General features: G+C 62.1%; 3 protein-coding genes across 8 annotated transcripts; all 3 read left to right on the forward strand.

Annotated features, from left to right (window-relative positions):
- The first annotated feature begins 137 nt into the window (after nucleotides 1-137).
- HPS1 (HPS1 biogenesis of lysosomal organelles complex 3 subunit 1) lies at nucleotides 138-6,984 on the forward strand. 6 transcript variants are annotated; one of them, XM_059851736.1, is made up of 19 exons: nucleotides 139-324; nucleotides 414-551; nucleotides 637-779; nucleotides 1,038-1,146; nucleotides 1,346-1,506; nucleotides 1,583-1,685; nucleotides 1,790-1,894; nucleotides 1,989-2,058; nucleotides 2,163-2,230; nucleotides 2,777-2,944; nucleotides 3,019-3,195; nucleotides 3,265-3,332; nucleotides 3,465-3,587; nucleotides 3,687-3,751; nucleotides 3,945-4,090; nucleotides 4,187-4,300; nucleotides 4,430-4,512; nucleotides 4,754-4,949; nucleotides 6,746-6,984. In XM_059851736.1, the coding sequence occupies exons 1-18, from the start codon at nucleotides 226-228 to the stop codon at nucleotides 4,914-4,916; spliced, it is 2,103 nt and encodes a 700-aa protein (XP_059707719.1). In that variant the 5' UTR covers nucleotides 139-225; the 3' UTR covers nucleotides 4,917-4,949; nucleotides 6,746-6,984. The 6 variants fall into 6 exon arrangements, with proteins under 6 accessions (XP_059707721.1, XP_059707719.1, XP_059707718.1 ...); XM_059851735.1 differs by having other exon boundaries at nucleotides 4,754-4,953; nucleotides 6,746-6,979; XM_059851734.1 differs by lacking the exon at nucleotides 6,746-6,984 and having other exon boundaries at nucleotides 4,754-4,993.
- On the forward strand, nucleotides 5,147-10,721 carry PYROXD2 (pyridine nucleotide-disulphide oxidoreductase domain 2). The gene is made up of 16 exons (XM_059851740.1): nucleotides 5,147-6,349; nucleotides 6,746-6,765; nucleotides 6,979-7,072; nucleotides 7,152-7,225; nucleotides 7,345-7,491; nucleotides 7,635-7,788; nucleotides 8,004-8,065; nucleotides 8,175-8,272; nucleotides 8,696-8,837; nucleotides 8,929-9,063; nucleotides 9,164-9,236; nucleotides 9,340-9,496; nucleotides 9,628-9,782; nucleotides 9,904-10,010; nucleotides 10,108-10,228; nucleotides 10,332-10,721. Exons 1-16 carry the CDS (start codon nucleotides 6,193-6,195, stop codon nucleotides 10,400-10,402), a joined length of 1,767 nt encoding a protein of 588 aa, XP_059707723.1. The 5' UTR covers nucleotides 5,147-6,192; the 3' UTR covers nucleotides 10,403-10,721.
- A 2,846-nt stretch (nucleotides 10,722-13,567) lies between these two features.
- Nucleotides 13,568-19,433, forward strand: LOXL4 (lysyl oxidase like 4). Its single transcript, XM_059851745.1, has 14 exons — nucleotides 13,568-13,868; nucleotides 14,013-14,191; nucleotides 14,349-14,560; nucleotides 15,085-15,123; nucleotides 15,246-15,462; nucleotides 15,599-15,782; nucleotides 16,048-16,202; nucleotides 16,521-16,688; nucleotides 16,892-17,054; nucleotides 17,180-17,423; nucleotides 17,698-17,813; nucleotides 17,904-18,040; nucleotides 18,231-18,342; nucleotides 18,463-19,433. Exons 1-14 carry the CDS (start codon nucleotides 13,589-13,591, stop codon nucleotides 18,531-18,533), a joined length of 2,277 nt encoding a protein of 758 aa, XP_059707728.1. The 5' UTR covers nucleotides 13,568-13,588; the 3' UTR covers nucleotides 18,534-19,433.
- The last annotated feature ends 732 nt before the right edge of the window (nucleotides 19,434-20,165 follow it).

Here is a 20,165-nt window from a genome sequence, read left to right on the forward strand (position 1 = left end):
GTGCAGCGCCGCTGCCACACGGTGCGGTGCCGCTGTCACAGGGTGCGGTGCGGCGGTCACACGGTGCGGTGCCGCTGTCACACGGTGCGGTGCCGCTCCGGGCCGCCGGGGGCGCTGCGCGCGTGGGCGCGGCGGTCACGCGCGGCGGAGCAGGAAGCGGCGCGGGGCGGGTGGAGCCGCCCGGTCCCGGTGTCCCGGTGCCGGTATCATCCCCGGTCGCGGGCCATGCGCTGCGTCCTGATCGCCAGCACCGCGGCCGAGCTGCTCTTCTACTGGGCCGATGCCGCCTTCCTCCGCCGGCTGCGGTCGTCCCATGCCGGGCAGGTGGGACGGGACGGGGCGGCGCGGGTGCGGGGAAGGGAGCGTGGGGTGCGCGGTCGTGCGCGGGCGCTGACCGGGAGAGTGTGGCGTAGGGCCCGGCGCTGGAGGACAGCCTCAACACTCTCTTCGCCCCCCTCATCATTTCCTGCGCCGCGCTGCTGGAGAAGCTCTCCGACACCTATACCTGCTTCGCCACCGAGGGCGGGCGGCACCTCCACGTCCTGCACATGGTAGGACCGGCACCGGGACCCCTGACCGGCACCGGGGACCAGGGACCCCTGGCCGGCCCCCGCTTGACTCCGCTACCGTTTGCAGTTCGGGGACTGCCTGTACATCGCGGTGAACGGCGACGGGACGCAGAACGAGGACGACCTGCGCCGGACGCTCTTCGTGCTGCGACGCTTGGTGGAGACTCACTGTGGCCTCGTTACGCTCGACTCGCATCTCATCCGCAAGGAGTGAGCAGGCACAGCCACCGCCACAGAGTGGCATGTTGGGTTGCTGGGGTGGCTGCCCTGACCTGCCTTCATGCAGCACCAGGGGGTGGGAGTGGGTGTCTCCAGCTGGGACCCCCCCTTTGCAGCAGGACCCCCTGCCTGCTGGGCTGCAGCTGAGTTTTGGTGTGTCCGTCCCACGCGGGGAGCTGGGTTTTGGTGTGTCTGTCCCACGCAGGGAGATGATAACCACCCATGAGTTTACACTCTGTGATGCTGCAGGTTGCGGCCAGCTGATTCAGAGCAGCGGGAGCGCGTGTGGAGTCTGCTGCGGGGCCTGCTGGAGACCTACAGCCACCTGCGGGAGGAGGACCAGAGCTTTGCAGTGGAGGTACCAGTGATCTGGGCTGTCCCTCACTTTTGGGGTGTTCCAGGATGCGAGGCTGCGTGGAGTCCCAGGATGTGGGAAAAGGCAGTAGGCTGGGGACTTTAGGGCAGCTCCCTGGAGCAATGGAAGCTCAGACCTGCCTCTAGGAATGCAAGGCTGGGGCTGAGGAAGTTCAGCAGCCTCCCCTCCTCCTGCACCCCAGGCCGTGGAGCGGCTGATCCATCCTCAGCTGTGTGAGCAGTGCATCGAGTTCCTGGAGCGACAAGTGGTGCAGCATATCAATGCCAGCCCCGAGCGTGGCGGGGATGAAGTGGGCCATGCCTTCCTCCTGGTACATACCAAGCTGCTGGCCTTCTACTCCAGGTGTGCCCAGCCCCACCACCCTCCCCAGGGCAGCTATTTGTCCTCTCAGCTGACATTTTCCTTCTCTGGCCTGCAGCCGCAACGCCAGCTCCATCCGCCCAGCCGACCTGCTTGTCCTCATCCTCCTGGTTCAGGACCTGTACCCCAGTCAGAGTGCTGAGGAGGAGCTTGGCCCACAGGTGCTTCAGAGCAGGACTGGGTGTGCAGCAAGTCAGGGTGCTCCCATCATGGGGTGATGCCTTGACAGCTGGGGCTTAGGGGTTTTTTTCTCTGTTTTTGGAAGCCCACAGCAGGGAATGTTCTCCCTCAGGGACCCAAGAGAAGTGAGAGCATCCCTGTGAGTGGCCCTGGCTCCCATGGAAATGCAGAGAAGGACTCAGATGACCAAGTGAGTCCTTGAGATCAGGAGTTGCAGGGTTGGGATTACTGGGAGGGCTGCCTGTATCGCTGCTATTGCTGACCCATTTGTTTTTTGCTGTCAGGACACAGATGATCTCTCTGTGCCTGAGGTGTACTACACACCTGAGCCCTCGCCAGGCCGGCACAGTACAGGTGAGTGCCCAGCTGGGCAGCAGCCATCCCCCACACCCCCAGCCCTGCAGAGGCCCTAGGGCTCTGGTGGGGGCTGGAAGGGTGACCTGCCATGTTCTCTGCAGGCAGTGAGAGCTGGTCAGAGGGTGCTGAGATGCTGAGCATCGGGGAGGTGGATGCTGCAGACGTCCAGGTGAGCAGAGAGTCCTGCAACACCTCCCAGCTCCACACCTCACCAGCCTGTCCCAGTGCCTTTTGCAGATTCCAGTCCTTGTCACTCTCTCTTGCTGTGCTGCAGCTGTGGGTGCCCTGCGTCCCCCATGTTGTGCATATTTGTGACAGCTCAGATCTCCTCTGAGGCATTGCTTGCAACAAGCTGTCAGCAGAGAAGGAGCGGGGCTGTCTCAGAGCAGTCCAGTGTCTCCCTCTGCTGCCATTGGGCTTTCTGGGCTGCTTCCCTGATGGATGCTGCAACACCTCACACACTGCAAGCAAACACTGGCCTTGGTTTAAGGCATCTGCAACCTTTGTCTTTGCAACAGTATTCTTCTCTGCCGCTCCTTTGGGGTCCCTGGGCACTTTCCTCACTGCTGATCTTTTGCTACATGGCCCCTCCAGCTCTTTTGGTTCTGTCTTGCCTGGTTGCAGCTTTCAAGGCAATGCTGCATCCCTACAGAGCATTCTCTGTGTGAGCTGTCTCATCCCCACTGGGGACTCAGTATCTCCCCTGTCTTCCCAGATGGCAGAGGACTTGCTCCAGACCTTGGGGCCTCTGGTCCCTGAAGCTTCAAACCCCAGGAGGATCTTTCTGGATGCCAGCCTGCGGGAAGGTTACTGCCCCTTGCTGCCACACACCATGCACTGCCTCCCGCTCTGGCCAGGCATCTCCCTTGTGCTGCTGACCAAGGTGAGCTGCCTCTGAGGTGAGGGAAGCTATGTGGGACGGGGCCCTGCCTGACCCACCTCTCCTCTCCCTGGCAGGGCCCCATGACCCAGGTGGCCATCACCTTGTACCAGCTGCTGGATGGTTTCTTGGTGCTGGAGAAGAAGCTGGAAGAGGGACCAGAGGTGGGAGTCGCACGCTCCTACCCATTCCTCGCTGAGCTGCGGCAGCGCATGGACAAATTTGTGAAGAAGCTGAGTGGACAGGACATCCAGGTGAGCGTGGGGACATGAGGACCCTGTCTTGTGTTCTCCGCAGCCTGACACCGTCTTGTCTCTTTCTAGTTGCAGAACACCTGGTTGGACTTTAAGAACAAGATATTTTCAAGGAGTGAGCCTGGGAGCTCCCTAGAGTGAGTAGGGGGAAGCCAGGGAAAGTCTCGGGGACAGGAAGGGACCTTTCTCAGCCTGGGGACCAGCACAGCTGTCCCTTCAGTGCTGGGGACTCAGTGTCCAAACTCGGCTGTCTGTGTCCCCTGGCTCAGGCTGCTGCAGTCAGTGGCCAACGTGAAGCGGCAGCTCTGCTCTGTGTACCGCCAGCTCTTCCTGACCTCTGCTGGCCACAGCCTGTCCCAAGGGCTGCGGGACCGTGCTCAGAAATTGATGAGGTGAGTGCGGGGGATGGTCAGCATCGCCAGGGGGCTGCCCCACACCCAGCTGTGCTGGGCTTGTGGGTCCTGGCCTCTCACCGTGCCTCTTCTTGGCAGGGAGAAGCTGCTGGACTGGCGGGACTTCCTGCTGGTGAAGAGCAGGCGCAACATCACCATGGTGTCATACCCATCTCTGCAGCTGGGGACCCAGCCTGCCAAGGGGGTGTCCCTAAGGGGGTAGCAGACGTGGGAGTGGGGCCCTGTCCCCCGGCACCGGGATTAAGGGGAGGAATGTAGTGAGCAAAGGTGGTTTCCCGAGGCTCGGGGCTGTCCTAGAAGCGCACCAAAGTTGTTGGACACCCTTAACCCATCCCACGTACCTGGAGGACTTCCCTGGCCTGGTGCACTTCATCTACGTGGACCGCACAGCAGGACAAATGATGGCACCATCACTCAGTGTGACAGAGAAGTCCAGCTCAGAGCTGGGCAAGGGTCCCCTGGCTACCTTCATCAAGAAAAAGGTACTCCTCGTGGGGTGGGTGTGGTATGGGAACCGCAGAAGAGGGTGGAAATTGGAGGGGTTTCTGCTCAGGCTTCAGGTGCCCCTTGTCCCCCAGGTCTGGTCCCTGATCACACTGGCCCGGCGATACCTACAGAAGGGCTATACAACACTGATGCTGCAGGATGGTGACTACTGCTGCTCCTACTTCCTCTGGTTTGAGAATGAGATGGTATGTGGGGCCAGGAAGAGGCTGAGCCCCTCTTTCTCTGGGTCAGGGAGCAGGGCTGTAGGCCTAACCAGCTCTGACTGCTTGGTGGTCCCATCCCAGCTCCTGCCCTCTGCTGTCATTTCTCCCCAGGGCTACAAGCTGGAGGTGATGGAGGTACCAGTCCTGTCTGATGATTCTGCTCCCATTGGGATGCTTGCAGGGGACTACTACAGGTGAGCAGTTGCCAGCCTTGTGGTTTGGCACCAAGGCTCAAAGCTGTGATGGCACACGGGTCCCTGTGGGCGATGCCAGGATGCCAGTGTTGTGGTGTCACTGGAGTTGCACCAGCCCATCTCCCAGCCTGGTGCCATGGTTTTGCTGTGTCCTTGCAAAGTGCTTTACAGAGGGAAGGTCATTGGAAAGGGGTTGCCTGTGTGCACTGTACCTGCCAAGCCCCTGTATTCTCCTCCGCAGGAAGTTGCTGCGTTATTACAGCAAGAACCACCAGGCAGAGGTAGTGAAGTGCTATGAGCTGCTCACCATGCACCTTGGCATCATCCCCTCCGAGCTCGTGGTCCAGCAGGCCTATGACTTGGCCCGGCGCCTCTGGGAGCCATCCCGCATCCCTCTGCTCTGAGCTGCCTCCAGCCGCCTTGGGGCCAGGATTAAAGTGGGTGTGTGGGTGCTCCCAGAGCCTGGGTTGCTCTCTCAGCATCTGTGTGCCATGCTGTGGATTGTGCCTGTAGGCAGGGACAGGCAAGCTTCCCATCCTTCAGCCTAGACAGGGCTGGCACTGTCCCTTTTCCTGCTCCCCTTGCTTTTCACTGCCACCCAGCAGCCTCTGGGGACAGACAGAGAGTGGGGCCGAGAGGCTGCTGGCAAATCACTGTCTTGCTGAAAAGTGCATTTCCAGAGCAGGATTTATAATGTTAGCTTGGCATTGCTGCCAGGCTTTGGCCAGAGATCAAGATAGTGTAGCCAAACCTGAGTGGAGCAGTAGTCTAGGGTGCATCCCCCTTCCCCCTCACCCCCAAATGTGGGGTGCGGGGCCCTCAGAGGTTTGGCAGGCTCTGGGGAGCTGCAGCCCATCTTGCACCACCTTCTCCACACCCAGGCACCAGTTTGCCAAAGCTCTGAGCTTAGCTGGGAACAGAGAGTAAACCCTTGAACCCTGAGGCAGCTTATGTGTTTCCCAGGCACGTCTGGGCTCAGTGCACTCCAAACTTCAAGTACAGCTGGGAATGGGGCCAGCCCCAAGGGACTCACGTAGCCAGTGCCCCTTGTTGCTCCCATGCCACTCGCTGGAGCTGGGGACAGCAATTCAGGGAGCACTGGACCATGACAGGGCCTTTGCCCCATCCTGCTGAGCAGGAATTTGCCCTGCTGAGCAATAGTTCTGGATTCAAAGCCATGCTCATTCCCAAACTGTCCCTTTTCCTGCTGCTTTCAGGGCTGTGGAGGGGCCAAACTCCGTCTGTCCTGCCGAGCTTGGCCCATCACCGCAGCCACGTGCCTCTGGGTCATCCCTGGAGCACAACAGGAGCTGGGGGAGGGGGCTCTCAGGCCCCCGCCTGCCTGCTCAGCACCTTCCTGGAGTACAGCCTGGGGAGCTCCTGGCACCCTGCTGAGCCCCAGGCAGGATGTGACCCCTTCTCAGCCCTGGGGCTCGTCTCCGGCCCCGCTGCAAGCCCCCAGCTAAACTGCGCCGGGTCCGCGCCTCGCTAGGGGCAGCAGCAGCGGGGCAGCAGCAGAGGGTGCCCGCGTCCTGAGCAACCTCCCCGCCTCCTCAAGGCGTTCCCTGCCCCGACCCCCTGGCCCCTCCCTGTGCCCGGAAGCCCTGGGAAAAGTTCCGCCGTGGAAGCGAAGTCCAGGCTGCCGGACGCTGGGCAGCCGTGGCCGGGCGCTGTGGGGCGATGGCAGCCGGGCTCCGGGGAGCGCTCAGTCTGCTCTGCTCGTCCCGCTGGCCGCAGGGCTGGCGTCTGTCCCTGGGACCGTCAGGAGCGCGTTTGGCCCATGCCGGGGCTGCAGCCCAGCTGCAGCAGGAATACGACGCTGTGGTGATCGGGGCAGGTAACAGAGCCAGGGAGCAAGAGTCGAGCTGCGGGCAGCTGGAGGGGACCCACATCTGCCCTCCCCCCAGGGCAGGTAGCAGAGGAGCAGCTAGGTGGGGACCGCAGTAGTGCTGGATGCATTGCAAACCCCCAGACTGTTTCTCATGCCCGAGACGACACAGGGTTCTGGCACAAATTGCAGGCCCCTAGCATCAGAGCACTGTTGGGGCATCTGCCTTGAGCACTTCTGTCCACCTCTGCTGCAACACTAGGGCCAGGCCTGTAGGGCTGGGGGAGGATTATCCCTGTCCCCTGTATCCCTGTGACAGCCCCATGCCCCAGGCACGGCAGGGTGCTCTGTGCTGTGGGCCTGTCACCAGCACTAGGCTCTGCTCATCTCCCTCTCTTCTTGCAGGGCACAACGGGCTGGTGGCAGTGAGTACCTAGAGTGGCGTGCTGCCTCTCCTCCATCCACAGGGGACAGCAAGGGACTGGGAAGGGTCTGCGCTGTGAGCAAGGGAGGGCTTTGGTGGTGGTGTCCATGGGGCTGGGGCTCCCACAGGCCCTCCCTAGTGAGGGGGAGGGCGCTCCCGTTGGCAGTGGCATCCCGGCTGGAGGGATGGGCAGTGTGCCCCATGCTCCCCACAGGCTGCCTACCTGCAGCGGGCAGGGCTGCGCACGGCTGTGCTGGAGAAGCGTCACGTGCTGGGTGGCGCGGCCGTCACCGAGGAGATTGTGCCAGGTACCCCTGCGTGCCCCTTGTCCCCCTGGCTCTGGCCAGTCCTGGAAGTGGACATTACCCACCACCCCACATGTTCCAGGGTTCAAGTTCTCCCGGGCATCATATGTGCTCAGCCTGCTGCGACCACAAATCTATGCTGATCTGGAGCTGCAGGTACTAGCACCTGCCCTTTGGTGGGCTGCTGGCATCTCCCAGCATGCAAGCAAGGGGATCCTGCTGCCAGGCTGTCCCTGCAGGGTGGGTTCTGCAGTGGGGACATCCCTGTCTTGCAGCGGCATGGTCTGAGGGTGCTCCCACGGGACCCCTACTCCTTCACCCCACTGCTGGAGGACAGGAGCCCTCCTCGCTCCCTTCTGCTGGGACATGACATGACCCAGACTCAGCAGCAGATTGCTCAGTTCTCCCAGAAGGATGCCCAGGTACCACCAGGGGCGTGCACCTGGCACAGCAAAACCCACGAAGGGCTGCCCTGCCCCTGGAGTGGCAGGGATGCTCCTGGGTGGGGTATCCATTGTATCTACCATGGTGCAGTCCTTGCTGTCCACCCTCTGTCCCCTTCCAGGCCTACCCTGAGTATGAGGCGTTCATGGGGCGCATGGTGTTAGCCCTTGACCCACTGCTGGATGCCCCTCCAGTGGATACCGCTGCCCTGGGAAAGGGTTCCCTGCTCCAGCAACTCAGGAACCTGCGAACCCTGAAGCCCTTGCTGCAGGCAGGTACATCTGGGGTGCCAGGGAACCCCAACAGCAAGGGGTGTTTGCCAGCACTTGGGGTGGGCAGTACAGAGCCTCCTCAGGAGGCCAGTCTGGGCTGGCAGGCTCTGGTAGGCCTGCTCACCTTGGTCCCGCTGACTGACCTCCAAAGCCAGCTGGGCACCAGTAGGCAGCCCTGGCACAGCCATGCAGGTCTGACACCACCTCTCCACCCCCAGGGCTGGCACTGGGGCGGCAGCTGCCCCTCTATTACGAGGTACTCACAGCTCCCATCTCCAAGGTGCGTGCTGGCAATGCTGGTGTGGAAACACCTACTGCCTGTCCTGCCTGCCAGGATGCTGCAGCAGGTCCCCACCCCAAGCCTGCCATCTCTCTTTTTCCTGGGCCAGGTCCTGCATCACTGGTTTGAGTCAGAACCCCTGAAGGCAACTCTGGCTACTGATGCTGTGATTGGAGCCATGGCCAGCCCACACACCCCTGGCAGTGGGTGAGGGATCCTTCCCCCTGGGGCTCATGCCTGCACTGTCTCCCTTTGCTGTGCTCTGTGCTTGGCTCTGCTGCACACCTGTACTCCATGCCCTGCCCTCCTGCCTCTCCCTCCCACTGCCTGCTCAGCTGTGCCACAGTGCCTCAGGGGTTGGTGCTGGGCAAGGGACTGCCCCCATGCCCCCCTCCTCCGTATGGCTCTCCTGAGTGGCCCCCACCTAACCCTTCACTGTTTGGACACCTCTGTCCCCGGGCTGGGCTGAGTCCTGGCTGGTGCGTGCTCCCAGTAACTGAGTTTACATCCCATGAGGTAGCATGGTCCCATGGGAGGGACTGTGGGGGCTGTGGCACCATCCTCACTACCCATGCAGGGGACAGATCCACCCCCTCAGCCAGCAGCTAATCCAGGGTCCTACTATGGCAGGTATGTGCTGTTGCACCATGTCATGGGGGAGCTGGAGGGACGGCGGGGGGCCTGGGGCTACGTGGCAGGCGGGATGGGAGCCCTGTCCCAAGCCATCGCCCAGGCAGCGACTGCCCGGGGAGCCCACATCTTTGCTGAGAAGGTACGGGGTGTCTGGGAGAGGGGAGCTGCTTGGCCATCCCCACAGGCAGCAGGATGCTCTTGGTAAAGTCTTGTCCCCTACACATGCTCAGGCAGTGTACCACGTGCTGCTGGGCAGGGCCGGAGAGGCGCAGGGTGTAGTGCTGGAGGATGGGACAGAGGTGAGGAGCAAACTGGTGCTGTCCAATGCCTCCCCGCAAATCACCTTTCTGGAACTCATTCCTCAGGTATGGAGTGCATGGGGCTGGCAGGGGCTTGGCCTGTTGGAATAGCCCCATTCTCACTGCCTCTCATAGCCAGCCTCTGCACTGGTGTATCCCACCCTAGGAGCAGCTGCCCAAGGATTTTGTCCAGCGGATCCGGCAGCTTGACACACGCTCCCCTGTCACCAAGATCAATGGTAGGTACCAGCAAGGACACTTCAGCTGCCGTCCCTGCTAGAACACTGGTGCCAGGATCAGCAAGAGGCTGCACCCCACTTCATCTCCCCATCCCATGCCCAGTGGCAGTGGATCGGCTGCCCAGCTTCCTGGCTGCCCCCAATGCCCGCGACGGCCAGCCCCTGCCCCACCACCAGTGCTCCATACACCTCAACTGCGAGGGCACCCAGCTCCTGCATCAGGCATTCACTGAGGCTGCCCACGGGCACCCCTCCAGCAGGTAGGAGCCTGTACTGGCACACCTTGGTGCCCTGGGGATGGCCAGGACAGTCACGGCTGTGGATGCTGGGGAAGGAGGTGTGGAGTGGCTGGGTGCCCCTCTGCCTGCCCAGTTGGTGTACTGCTCCCCAGGCCCATGATTGAGCTGTGCATTCCCTCAGTGCTGGACCCAGGGCTGGCCCCGCCAGGCTGCCATGTCGTGTCCCTCTTCACACAGTACACCCCGTCCGTGCTGGCGGGCGGGCGGTCCTGGGACGAGCAGGCCAGAAATGCGTATGCAGACACGGGTACGTAATGCACATGCAGACCCCAGTAACACCCATGGGCAGAGCTGCCCTGGAGCTGCACAGGAGTTTGCTACCGTGTCCCCCCAGGCTGCCCAGCAGTAGTCCCTTCATCTTTCTCTAGTGTTTGACTGCATCGAAGACTATGCCCCAGGCTTCAAGGCATCTGTCATTGGCAGGGACATCCTGACACCACCAGACCTGGAGAGGATCTTTGGGCTGCCTGGTGGAGTGGGTACCATGCTCTGAGCATCACTCTAGTGCCAGTGCTGTTGGGCACGTGGTCCTGGGCCAGGCACAGCTAGCTCACACAGAGCTCTGTTGGCAGAACATCTTCCATGGAGGGATGTCTCTGGACCAGCTGTACTTCACCCGGCCAGTACCATCCTACTCTGGCTACCGGTCCCCAATTCCTGGCCTGTATCTGTGCGGAAGTGGAGCCCACCCTGGTGAGCAGAGCTGGGAGCCAGGACCCTCATGGAAGCCTGCAGAAGGAAGAATGTGGCATGTGGAAGAGGTGCACCAGCATCCCCCGTTTCTCCTTTCTTGCAGGAGGAGGAGTGATGGGAGCAGCAGGACGCAATGCCGCCCAGGTGGCTATCAAGGATTTCAGGCACCTCTAAAGAGATTAGTGAAACTAACTTCACCAACACAGGGTTGCAACAGCAGCATTCCCTACTGATACTGTGCAGAGCCCTGCCCATCCCCAACTTGATTCCCCAGCACCTCAGGGCAGCAGCATCTCCTGAGAGCTGGGTGTAGGCTGGCAGGGTGCCCTGTGCTCCCAGCTGCTACTGTCACCTTGAACAGATGGCTCCTCCCAGCCTGCCACAACCCAGCCTTGCTTCAGTGGCTCCTGGATCCTGAATCACCATGGCAAGCCTTACTCAGCCCCTGCCTGTGCCCATGGAAATAAACCTGGCCTGGGCTCTGTCATGAGCACTCTTACTGTGTTTTTTGAGCAACTCATGCAGCTCCTACTGCACTATCCACATGTGCTGATGATGCAGCTTTGGGGGAGCTGCCAGAGAGGACAGGCACCTTTCAGAGTAGTTAACAGGTACAAACAGCCTCTCACCCTCTCCTCTGCTCTTTGATGCAGACTCAGGTGCATGCAGGGCTGTTTGTAGTGAGTTCCCCAGCCCCGGGCAGATCCAGACCATCCTAAGTCCTTGGAACAAGCAGGGAGCTGCCTGGGTATTGCTTTGGTACCTGAAGTCCCCAGCTGTCCTCATTCCCCCGGCTCTTGGTGGCTGTGTGTACAGCAGACACGTGCCCAGCAGCTCAGAAACCGCAGGAGCAAGGACTGCAGCTGCCCCTCGTGCCTCACACATGCTGCTATTCCCGACGGAAGCTGCCTGCACGTGTCCTGGCCCCGTCCCTGCGTCCCCAGGGCAGATGTTTCGGGCTGGCCACTCCTCAGCCACAGCAGGCCCGGGGTGTGCCCCTCACCCGGGTTGCTGCCGAGAGCCGCTGGCTGCAGATTACAGAGCTCACATCCTCTCCCTGCCCTCTTCCTCCGCCAGACAATGCTCCCGATTCAGCCGCCCGCCTCGCCTCCTGCCGGGCCCTAAATACGGTGCTGACAGGGTGAGCTGCTGCACCTGAGCTGGCTGAATCAATATTGACCGGCCAGGAATAGTCCCGCAGCCCTCTGAGAATAGCCCCGCACGCACGCCGGCCGCCCACAGCTTCCCGCGCACGGGGCTGCCCTGCTGCCGGCCGCGTATTTTTAGCTGCTGCCATTGCTGGCTTCCCGGGACTGCAGGTGCTGGCACCCGGTGAGCCCCGAGGGAGACGAGGGGCCCATTGCCTGACACCTCAGGGCGGCAGGACACAGTGTCCGTACTGCTGCGGGAAGAAGCTGGCAGGTCCCAGAGGGGGGAGAGCCCGCCAGCCCCCTCACCTCTCTCTTCTTGCTGTCCCCGGAGCAGAGGCAGAGCTGGGAGCGGGACCCAGCACCCGCCTGCCTGCACCCCTGCCAGCATCTGCCGGGGGAGGAGTTCGGGGGAGGCTCCTGGCTTCACACTTAAGCAATTGATCTCCAAAACGTCGAGACGAATGAGTCACGGGCTCCACTGCTGGCCCCAACCCTGCCCTTCCCCAGGACTTTCCGTGGCCTCCATTCTGGGGCTGGCCAGCAATTCATATCGCAGCAGAGGCTTCAGAACATTGCCCTTATCCCGGCCGAGGCAGAGGGCTGGGATGAGAGCGCCCGGCGAGGGGGACCCAGAGTTGTGCATCCCTGCACACCCAGAGGTGCCGGAGCTCCTTGAGACGTGGCGATGAGCTCACGGGCTATTCCCGGCCGTGTTGATCCTGGCTCCTCCCGGCAGGATCCGGCTGCTTTGACTCCAAACAAACAGTCCGGTGGCCACCGGCACATTCCTGGCCGGTCCCTGGGCACGGCCGGGGCACTGGGTTTCCTGTTTATCCCCATCCCACGGCGGGGCACGGCGGGCGTGTGGGCAGCGGGGTGCCCCGGGGACTGGCGGCACCCCAAGCCGGAGGTTGCTCCCGGGGCGAGTCGGGGCGGGGGAGGTGGGGGCGCACCACCAGTCCCTACGTCCCACGGAGCGGGGCTGAGCCTGAGGACCCTCACAGCCAGCCTGGTTTATGGATGGCACAGGTGATGCCCCGAGCCCTGGGAGAACTGTGCTCCGGGCTCACGGTACCATCCCGTACCCTGCCGTGGTCCCTGTGCCCCTGGAGTCCCGGCCCCACTGCAGCACCTCCGGGCATCCCATGCCCGTGCACCCACTTGAACCATGCGTGAGTGGGAAGCTGCTAGGAGTGTCCCCGACACAGCAGTTCGTCATCTGAGGAAAGTCCGTGCTGTGCCTGGCTGCGGGACAGCCCCACGAAGGGAGCATCCCTGACCGAGGGAATTTGGACTCGGGGGAGGTCCAGCCTCATAGCTGGTAGCTCCGTGACAGCTCAGATCCTCCCGGCCGGGGAAAGGACAGGGTTTGGGACAGCAACCGGTTTGCCCCAGTGCGCGGTGAGGCAGAGTAGGGCCGGGGGTGGGCTGGGAGCAGGGCTGGGCTCCAGACCAGAGGCGGGGGGGCGGGGGGCCCCCTCGGGTCGGCCCACCCGGCCGCACCATAAAAGCGGCTGCAGGCGGTGCCCAGCGGGAGGCAGGAGCTGCGGGATCCACTGCTGCCAGCGCTGCCGCTGCGTCCCCTCGCCACCACCGTGTCCCTCGCCACCGCCTGCCCCGCACCGCTGCCGGTCCGGCACCACCATCCCTTGCCAGGGTGAGTGCCAGAGGTGGCCCCGGGAGGGGAGGTCCGGGTACCTGGAGGGGGGGTTAGCAATCTCACCAGTGCTCTGAATGATGATGCAGGGGAAGAGGTGAGGTGACGGGGACCGGGTTGTGTGCAAGATGGGGAGGAATCCTGGTGTTCAGTAGAGAATGCTGGTGTTTAGTAGAGAATCCAGGTGGAGGATGAAAGGGGGCTCTGTGGGACCGTCATCCAAGTCCCAAACATCGGGCAGACAGGAAGCAACAAGAGCATAGGGCAATCTTCGTGGGGCTGCCTGTGGCTGTCAGTGCCCAGGAGGGCTGTGTCAGAGCTGGGTGACCTGGTGAAGGGGTTAGGGCTGGGATATGCTGTGAGTATGGCAAGGACCAGCCCATGCATCCTCCACAGCACAGGGACAGGGATGTCACCACCATCCAAGAAGGCATGATATCCCTCCACCATTGCCCAGCTCCTGGGGCACAGGGGGGCTGCAGCTACACCCTCACTCTACCATGGTCCCCAAGGACTCATTGTTTGTCTGTCCCCAGGCATCCCACTCACAGAATGATGATGGTGATGCCAACTGGTGCAAGTCACATCCTGCTGATGCTGGTGCTGTGCTGGGTGGGCCCCAGCAGGCAAGAGCTGGCCCCTGTGCAGCTGCGGCTGGGGGGACCACGGGGGCCAGCTGGAGAGGGCCGGCTGGAGGTGCTGTACCAGGGGCGCTGGGGCACCGTGTGCGATGATGGCTTCGACTTCCATGCGGCCACCGTGGCCTGCCGACAGCTGGGTTACACCGCAGCCATCACCTGGACCCACAGTGCCACCTACGGCCAAGGGGAAGGTAGGGGGATGGTGGGGAATGGGGGCAGGGAGTCCTGATGAGGGCAGCGTGCTTCCCGCTGGCTGTGGGAGCCTCCCCACAGCGCCGTGGGTGCAGACAGCTTGCGGGACACACTGCATGGGGCCTATGATGCTGTGTCCCCAGGCCCCATCTGGCTGGACAACGTGCGATGTGGGGGCAGCGAAGGCTCCCTGGCAGAGTGTGCCCACAATGGCTGGGGCATCAGTGACTGCCACCATGGCGAGGATGCTGGTGTGGTGTGCTCAGGACAGCGCCTGCCTAGCAACTCCCCCCAGGCTATTACCTCTGGTCACCTGGGAGAGGTGAGTGGGGACCCATGGCATTCGCCTGTGGCCAGCAGGGTACACCAGGGCGACTGGAGCAGGTCCCACTAACCCTTTAACCCTTCCCCTGGCCCCTTTTCTGAATGCTCTGCTCGGATGCTGGAGCCCCAGGCCCACCCCATGCCCACTGTGGCAGGTGTTGGGACTAACCCTGGAGGAGGTGCGGCTCAAGCCCATCCTGGCACGGGCCAAGCTGAGCATGCCAGTGGTGGAGGGTGCTGTGGAGGTGAAGCACAATGGGCGCTGGAGGCAGGTGTGTGATGCCAACTGGACCAGGAACAACAGCCGCGTGGTCTGCGGGATGCTGGGCTTCCCCCGGGAGAAGCACATCAACACCAGCTTCTACCGGTAGGGATGCGGGAGACATGCGCTGCTCCTGGGCACAGGGGCGGGTGCCAGGCTAGGCACACTGTGGGGACAAGAGACTGGAGGAGTGATCAGAGAAGGGCTGCACAGATGGGTGGGTGTGCCAGGTGCCTGGCCATGCCTGGATCCCCTTTTTGGGCCTTTGACAACGGTCAGAGTTGGGCTCAGCAGCATCCAGAGATCTTTGGGGACGGTCACCATCATGGCTGGCAAAGTGTGGGAGAAAGGAGAGGAAAGACAAGTGTCCCTTGGTCCCTCCCACCCCGTCTCAGTCTGGAACTATAAATACAGCCTATAATGAGCCCCTATGGGTGCCAGGAGTCACACAGTCCCGCTGGGACACATGGTACAGACGGGCTTGGCACAGTAATTGCCAGTGGGGAGAGAATATGACATACCCTGGGGTCTCCATCTCCTGCCAGGGAGGGTAGAAGTGTTGGGGCAGGGGGCTCAGAGTTGGGCAGTATCAGCATGCTCCCTCATCTCCTGGCTCTGTACACCCACAGAAAGCTCTGGAACAGGAAGCTGAAGGACCCCAACTCCAGGTAGGACTCAGCACTGTGCATGGTGGGCAGGGCACCTTAACAGGGCACCCAGCATGAGCATTGGGATGGAGAGAGTCTCTGGCACCTGAGCTGACCCTGGCCCTACTCCTCTCCCTTGGCAGCCTGAAGACCCTCAGCCAGAAGAACAGCTTCTGGGTGCACAAGGTGCGGTGTCAGGGCTCAGAGCCCCACCTGGCCCGCTGCCCTATGCAGATGGCCCCACCAGCCCCCCGTCAGCATGCCTGCCCCCACGGCATGCACGCCATCGTCAGCTGTGTCCCTGGCACTGCCTTCCAGAAGGGCATGGGCAAGGGCAAGAACAAGACCGCCTCAGGAAAGGTGAGCCCTTGCAGAGTTCTACAGCCTCTCCCACCAGCAGAGAGTCTCAGGGCTGAGCAGCACTCAGTAACCCCATTCTCACTTGAGTGGGCTGGCTGTGTCCTACGGTTGCTGACTGCCTGCTCTCCGTACCCAGGCACTCCCAGTGCGGCTGCGAGCGGGCACCCACCCTGGTGAGGGCCGGGTGGAGGTGCTACGCCACGGGCAGTGGGGCACCGTATGTGACAAGCAGTGGGACCTGGCTGCAGCCAGTGTGGTGTGCCGGCAGCTGGGCTATGGGACAGCGAAGCAGGCCCTGGCAGGAGCCCAGATGGGACAAGGTGAGGCAGGTGTTACAGCATGGGCTTGGGAAACCTCTGGGCTTGGAGGGGTACAATGGGGAAATCCACTGGTTTAATGTGTCCTGATGGAGAATTCTGGTATGCTCACACAGCTGCAGCCTGCCCTGGGATGAGGCTACCCTGTCTGCTCCTGCCATGGGCAGCCCCATTCCCATAGAGAATGTCCACACCAGGGGAAGGAGGATGAGGGTCCTGCTCCAGGATGGTCATGGAGCAGAGAGCACTGACCCTTCCTGTGTTTCAGGTCTGGGGCCCATCCATATGAGCAATGTACAGTGCACTGGCCACGAGCGCTCCCTGGGCGAGTGTAGTTTCCAGGACGCTGAGCAGAATGGGTGTCGGCACGAGGCCGACGCTGCCGTCCGCTGCCACGTGCCCTACATGGACTTCAAGAGCCAGGTGAGTCCCTGCCTCCTTCCCCAAGCCTGTTGAACCCCAGTCCCGTTGCACAGTCCCTGCTCCCCAAGCTCTATGCCCAGTGTGGATGCTCAGAGCAGCCCTGGGGTGACCCAGGGGATGGGGGGACACAGAGCAGCACCCTGATGGGGCTCCCCAGGGTGATCTGGTGGCAAAATTGGTCTTTAGGGAGGAAAGGAGGAAGAGGAAGATGAAGGAGATGTTCAGCTGGATGTGCGGCACTGCTTGCCCCATTGCAGCGTGGGGTGGGAGAGCTGGCGGTCTGTGCCACATTCCAGTTCTACCCCTCTCTGCCAACAGGTGCGGCTGGCCGGGGGCCGCAACCCCGAGGAAGGCGTGGTGGAGGTGCTGGTGCCAGTGCAGGGGCAGCTGCGGTGGGGTGCGGTGTGTGGTGCACAGTGGGGCCTGAACGAGGCCATGGTGGTCTGCAGGCAGCTGGGGCTGGGCTTTGCCAGCCATGCCCTCCAGGTGAGTGGGGTACCAGCCCAGGGCCAGAACTGCAGGGGTCCTGTAGGATGGATACCGTGGGCATGGAGTGGCCTGGGGCTCTGGGGTGGGACGGTGGGGGCAGTGGTGGCAGTGTTAGGGCAGGAGAGGGGGCAGGGGAGGCAGGTGAGATTTGGCAAGGGCTGCAAGGGCTGGTCCAAGCACTGTGCTCTTCCTCTGTTCAGGAGACATGGTACTGGGCAGGCAGCCCCGATGCCAGCCAGGTTGTGATGAGCGGGGTACGCTGTGCCGGCACCGAGCTGGCCCTCCAGCAGTGCCAGCACCATGGCCCTGTCCACTGCCCCAGCGGCGGGGGACGCTTCTCTGCAGGGGTCACCTGCACTGCCCGTGAGTAGCAGGAACCCATGGGGTACTGCTGGGAGGGGGCACCCCCCTTCTCCTGTAGGAGAGTAGGGGGTGCTATGCAGGGTGAGGATCACCTTCTCCATCTCCGCTAATCCCCTCCATGCCAGACGCCCCAGACCTGGTGATGAATGCCCAGCTGGTGCAGGAGACAGCTTACCTGGAGGACCGACCCCTGGGGCTGCTGTACTGTGCCCATGAGGAGCGCTGCCTCTCCCGCTCTGCTGACAACATGCAGTGGCCCTATGGCCACCGCCGCCTTCTTCGCTTCTCCTCCCAGATCCACAACCTCGGAAGAGCCGATTTCCGACCGAGGATGGGGCGTCATGCCTGGACTTGGCACCAGTGCCACCGGTGAGTGTCCCATAGGCAGGGGCTGGCAGGGAGCTGCCCTCTTCTTGGGCCAAGCAGGGCATGGTGGCACCCATCCCCAAGAGGCTGTCCCACCCGGGGTAATTAGCAGGGTCTGAGCCAGCACTGTCATTACGGCTTTATTTGGCTTCAGGGCTGTAATTTGCTGAGTCCCTGGGTGCTGCCCTGCCGGAAGTTCTGCCGGGGTTGCCTGGGCCAGCCACAGTGCCCTGGTCGGGCACTGGCCGGGCACTGTGCTCAGCTCCTGTCCCCACAGACACTTCCACAGCATCGAGGTCTTTACCCACTATGATCTGCTGACGCTCAACGGCTCCAAAGTGGCCGAGGGGCACAAGGCCAGCTTTTGCCTAGAAGACACCAACTGCCCCGAAGGTAGGTGCCAGCTGCAGAGCTGACAGTGGCCCAGTTCTGCTCCCCTAAGGGGCTCTGTCTGTGCCTCCCTCACCTTCCTCCTTGCTGCAGGTCTTCAGCGACGCTTCGCCTGTGCCAACTTTGGTGAGCAGGGGGTGAGTGTGGGGTGCTGGGACACCTACCGCCATGACATCGACTGCCAGTGGATTGACATCACCGATGTGCCACCAGGCAGCTACACCTTCCAGGTATGTGGATGGAGGGGTGGGGGACACCAAGCTACCAGATCTCAAGGCTGGGGAGTCCCCTCCATGAGCACAACAGCATCCCTCACCCTGCACATCAGGGTGCTGCTCTGTACCCTGCTGTGTATGCCATGGCCCTGCCTGGCCAGGGCATAGCAGAGGTGCTCCCAGCCCTGCCCCCTGCCCTCCCCAGGTGGTCGTGAACCCCAAGCACGAGGTGGCTGAGTCAGACTTCTCCAACAACGTGATGAGGTGCCAGTGCAAGTATGATGGGCAGCGTGTCTGGATGCACGGCTGCCACACAAGTAAGGACAGGAGCTTAGGGGCTATGGCAGGCAGGGTGAGGGAAGTGATGAGGTTGGGGGTGCCACAGGTTTCTTGTGCCCCCACACGCACACCTACCCCCACAACATTGCTCTCCCCAGGTGATGCCTATGGTGCCGACGTGGTGAGCGATCTGGAGAGACGGGAGCGCCTGGCCAACAACCTCGTGTGAACCCCTGCCATTGGCGTGGTCCCACAGGAGAGTCCGACTCCTGCACCCCAGCCCCTGGGCCCTGGCAGCACCCGACTGAGCTCAGGGACTTGCAGACTTTTGTATTTATTGATGCTGCTGCAGAGGAGGGAGATGAGCGCCAGGGCTGGCGGGGAGTGCCTGGGGGTTCCCAGTCCCACGCTGCCAGCGGGATTTGAAAGAGTGGCCCAAGTACTGCAGCAGGCCTCACCTCCACAGCCCCAGGGCCCCCAGGACAACTACCTCAGCCTGCCCAGCCCCCCATGCTCCAGCAGACTCAGGACAGTCCCCAGCCACCTGTGCACCAGTCCTGTCTTCAATAAAGGTTCTGTGAGTTGGGAGCAGGGTGCTGTGCTGTAGAAGAGGGGCTACTCCTTTATCAATTCCAGTGGGGCCAATCCCACCATCATCTCCTCCTTTCCCTGCACTCTTTCTTATTAGGATTATGAAACCAGCCCCCAGCTGGGAACAACTTGGTCTAGGCAATGTGTCCCCAGCAAGGCAGTGTTCCCTCTGTGCCACCCAGGGCCACCAACTCCCTGGCTGTCTGCACGTGGCTGGCATCAAGCAGCTCTGGCTTGCCATCAGTGGTCCCCACGGCCCTGAACTGGCTAACCCTGTGCATGCAAAAAGACCCAGCCAGCTCTGTGGCAGCATGGGCTGGCAGCCAGCCCAGCAGCCACAGTGTATGCAGCTGACATGCTGGGCTTTCCCAGGCTGTCCTGGCAGCTTCCCAGACATGGGAGCTGTGGTAGGGCCACTCTGTCCCTCAAAGACACAGTGTGGGGACACCGGGAACACTGTGCCCTTGCTCTCTGTTTCTTACCTCCCGTGGTTTCTATCTTTTTTCTTACAACAGGAAATAAAAGGGAATGTCACCAACACACTCTGTACTGTCTGTTCCCCAGATCGCCAGCCACGGGGCAGTGCCACCCCTCTCCCTGCACACCTCTGTCCATTCCTGCCTCGCTGGCAGGCACCATCCCAGGGTGGGGGGCTGCCAGCACCCACCTCAGCCCAGGACAAGTCAGGCTGCACCCACACGTGATGGTCCCGGCACGTGGAATTGCTGCTGGGAACACGGTGATGCACTGGAGGGGCCCGAGGCCAGAGACCGTGGCAAGGCACGTGCTGCTGGAGGCTCACCCGGCCAGGCTGGGGCTTTGAGGGATGCCGGATGGCCGGCAAGATGTTTTCCACATGAGAGCAGCTTTGCTCCCTGGAATTTCCACCGGCCAAGCCACGAGCATCCGGGAACGGCAGCCGAGATGGCTCCCAGCTGGCAGCACTGCCGGATGGTGCAGGGGCAGGCAGCCACCACCACGGGGTCATGACCAGCTCTGCTGCTGCCAAGCTGGGGGACAGCCAGGGGACACAGGGCAGCCGCATGAGCACTTCAGTGACCAAAAGCATACAAACTGCTGGTAGCGGTGGTAGAAAAGTATCATCCCCATCCTCACCTCCTGTGAAAGGCCCTGAAACCTCAGAGTCTGCAGAGCTACAGGGTGGGAGTGCTGGGGCACACAGGGCTGTTTTTCAGGTGCTGAGAGATGATGCAAAGCAGAGCCAAAGGCAGGTCCCAGGTGCCAGCCTCCGCCCGGGGCAGGGCAGGAA

Source organism: Haemorhous mexicanus, chromosome 7, assembly GCF_027477595.1.
Source record: "Haemorhous mexicanus isolate bHaeMex1 chromosome 7, bHaeMex1.pri, whole genome shotgun sequence".
Taxonomy (NCBI): Eukaryota; Metazoa; Chordata; class Aves; order Passeriformes; family Fringillidae; genus Haemorhous; species Haemorhous mexicanus.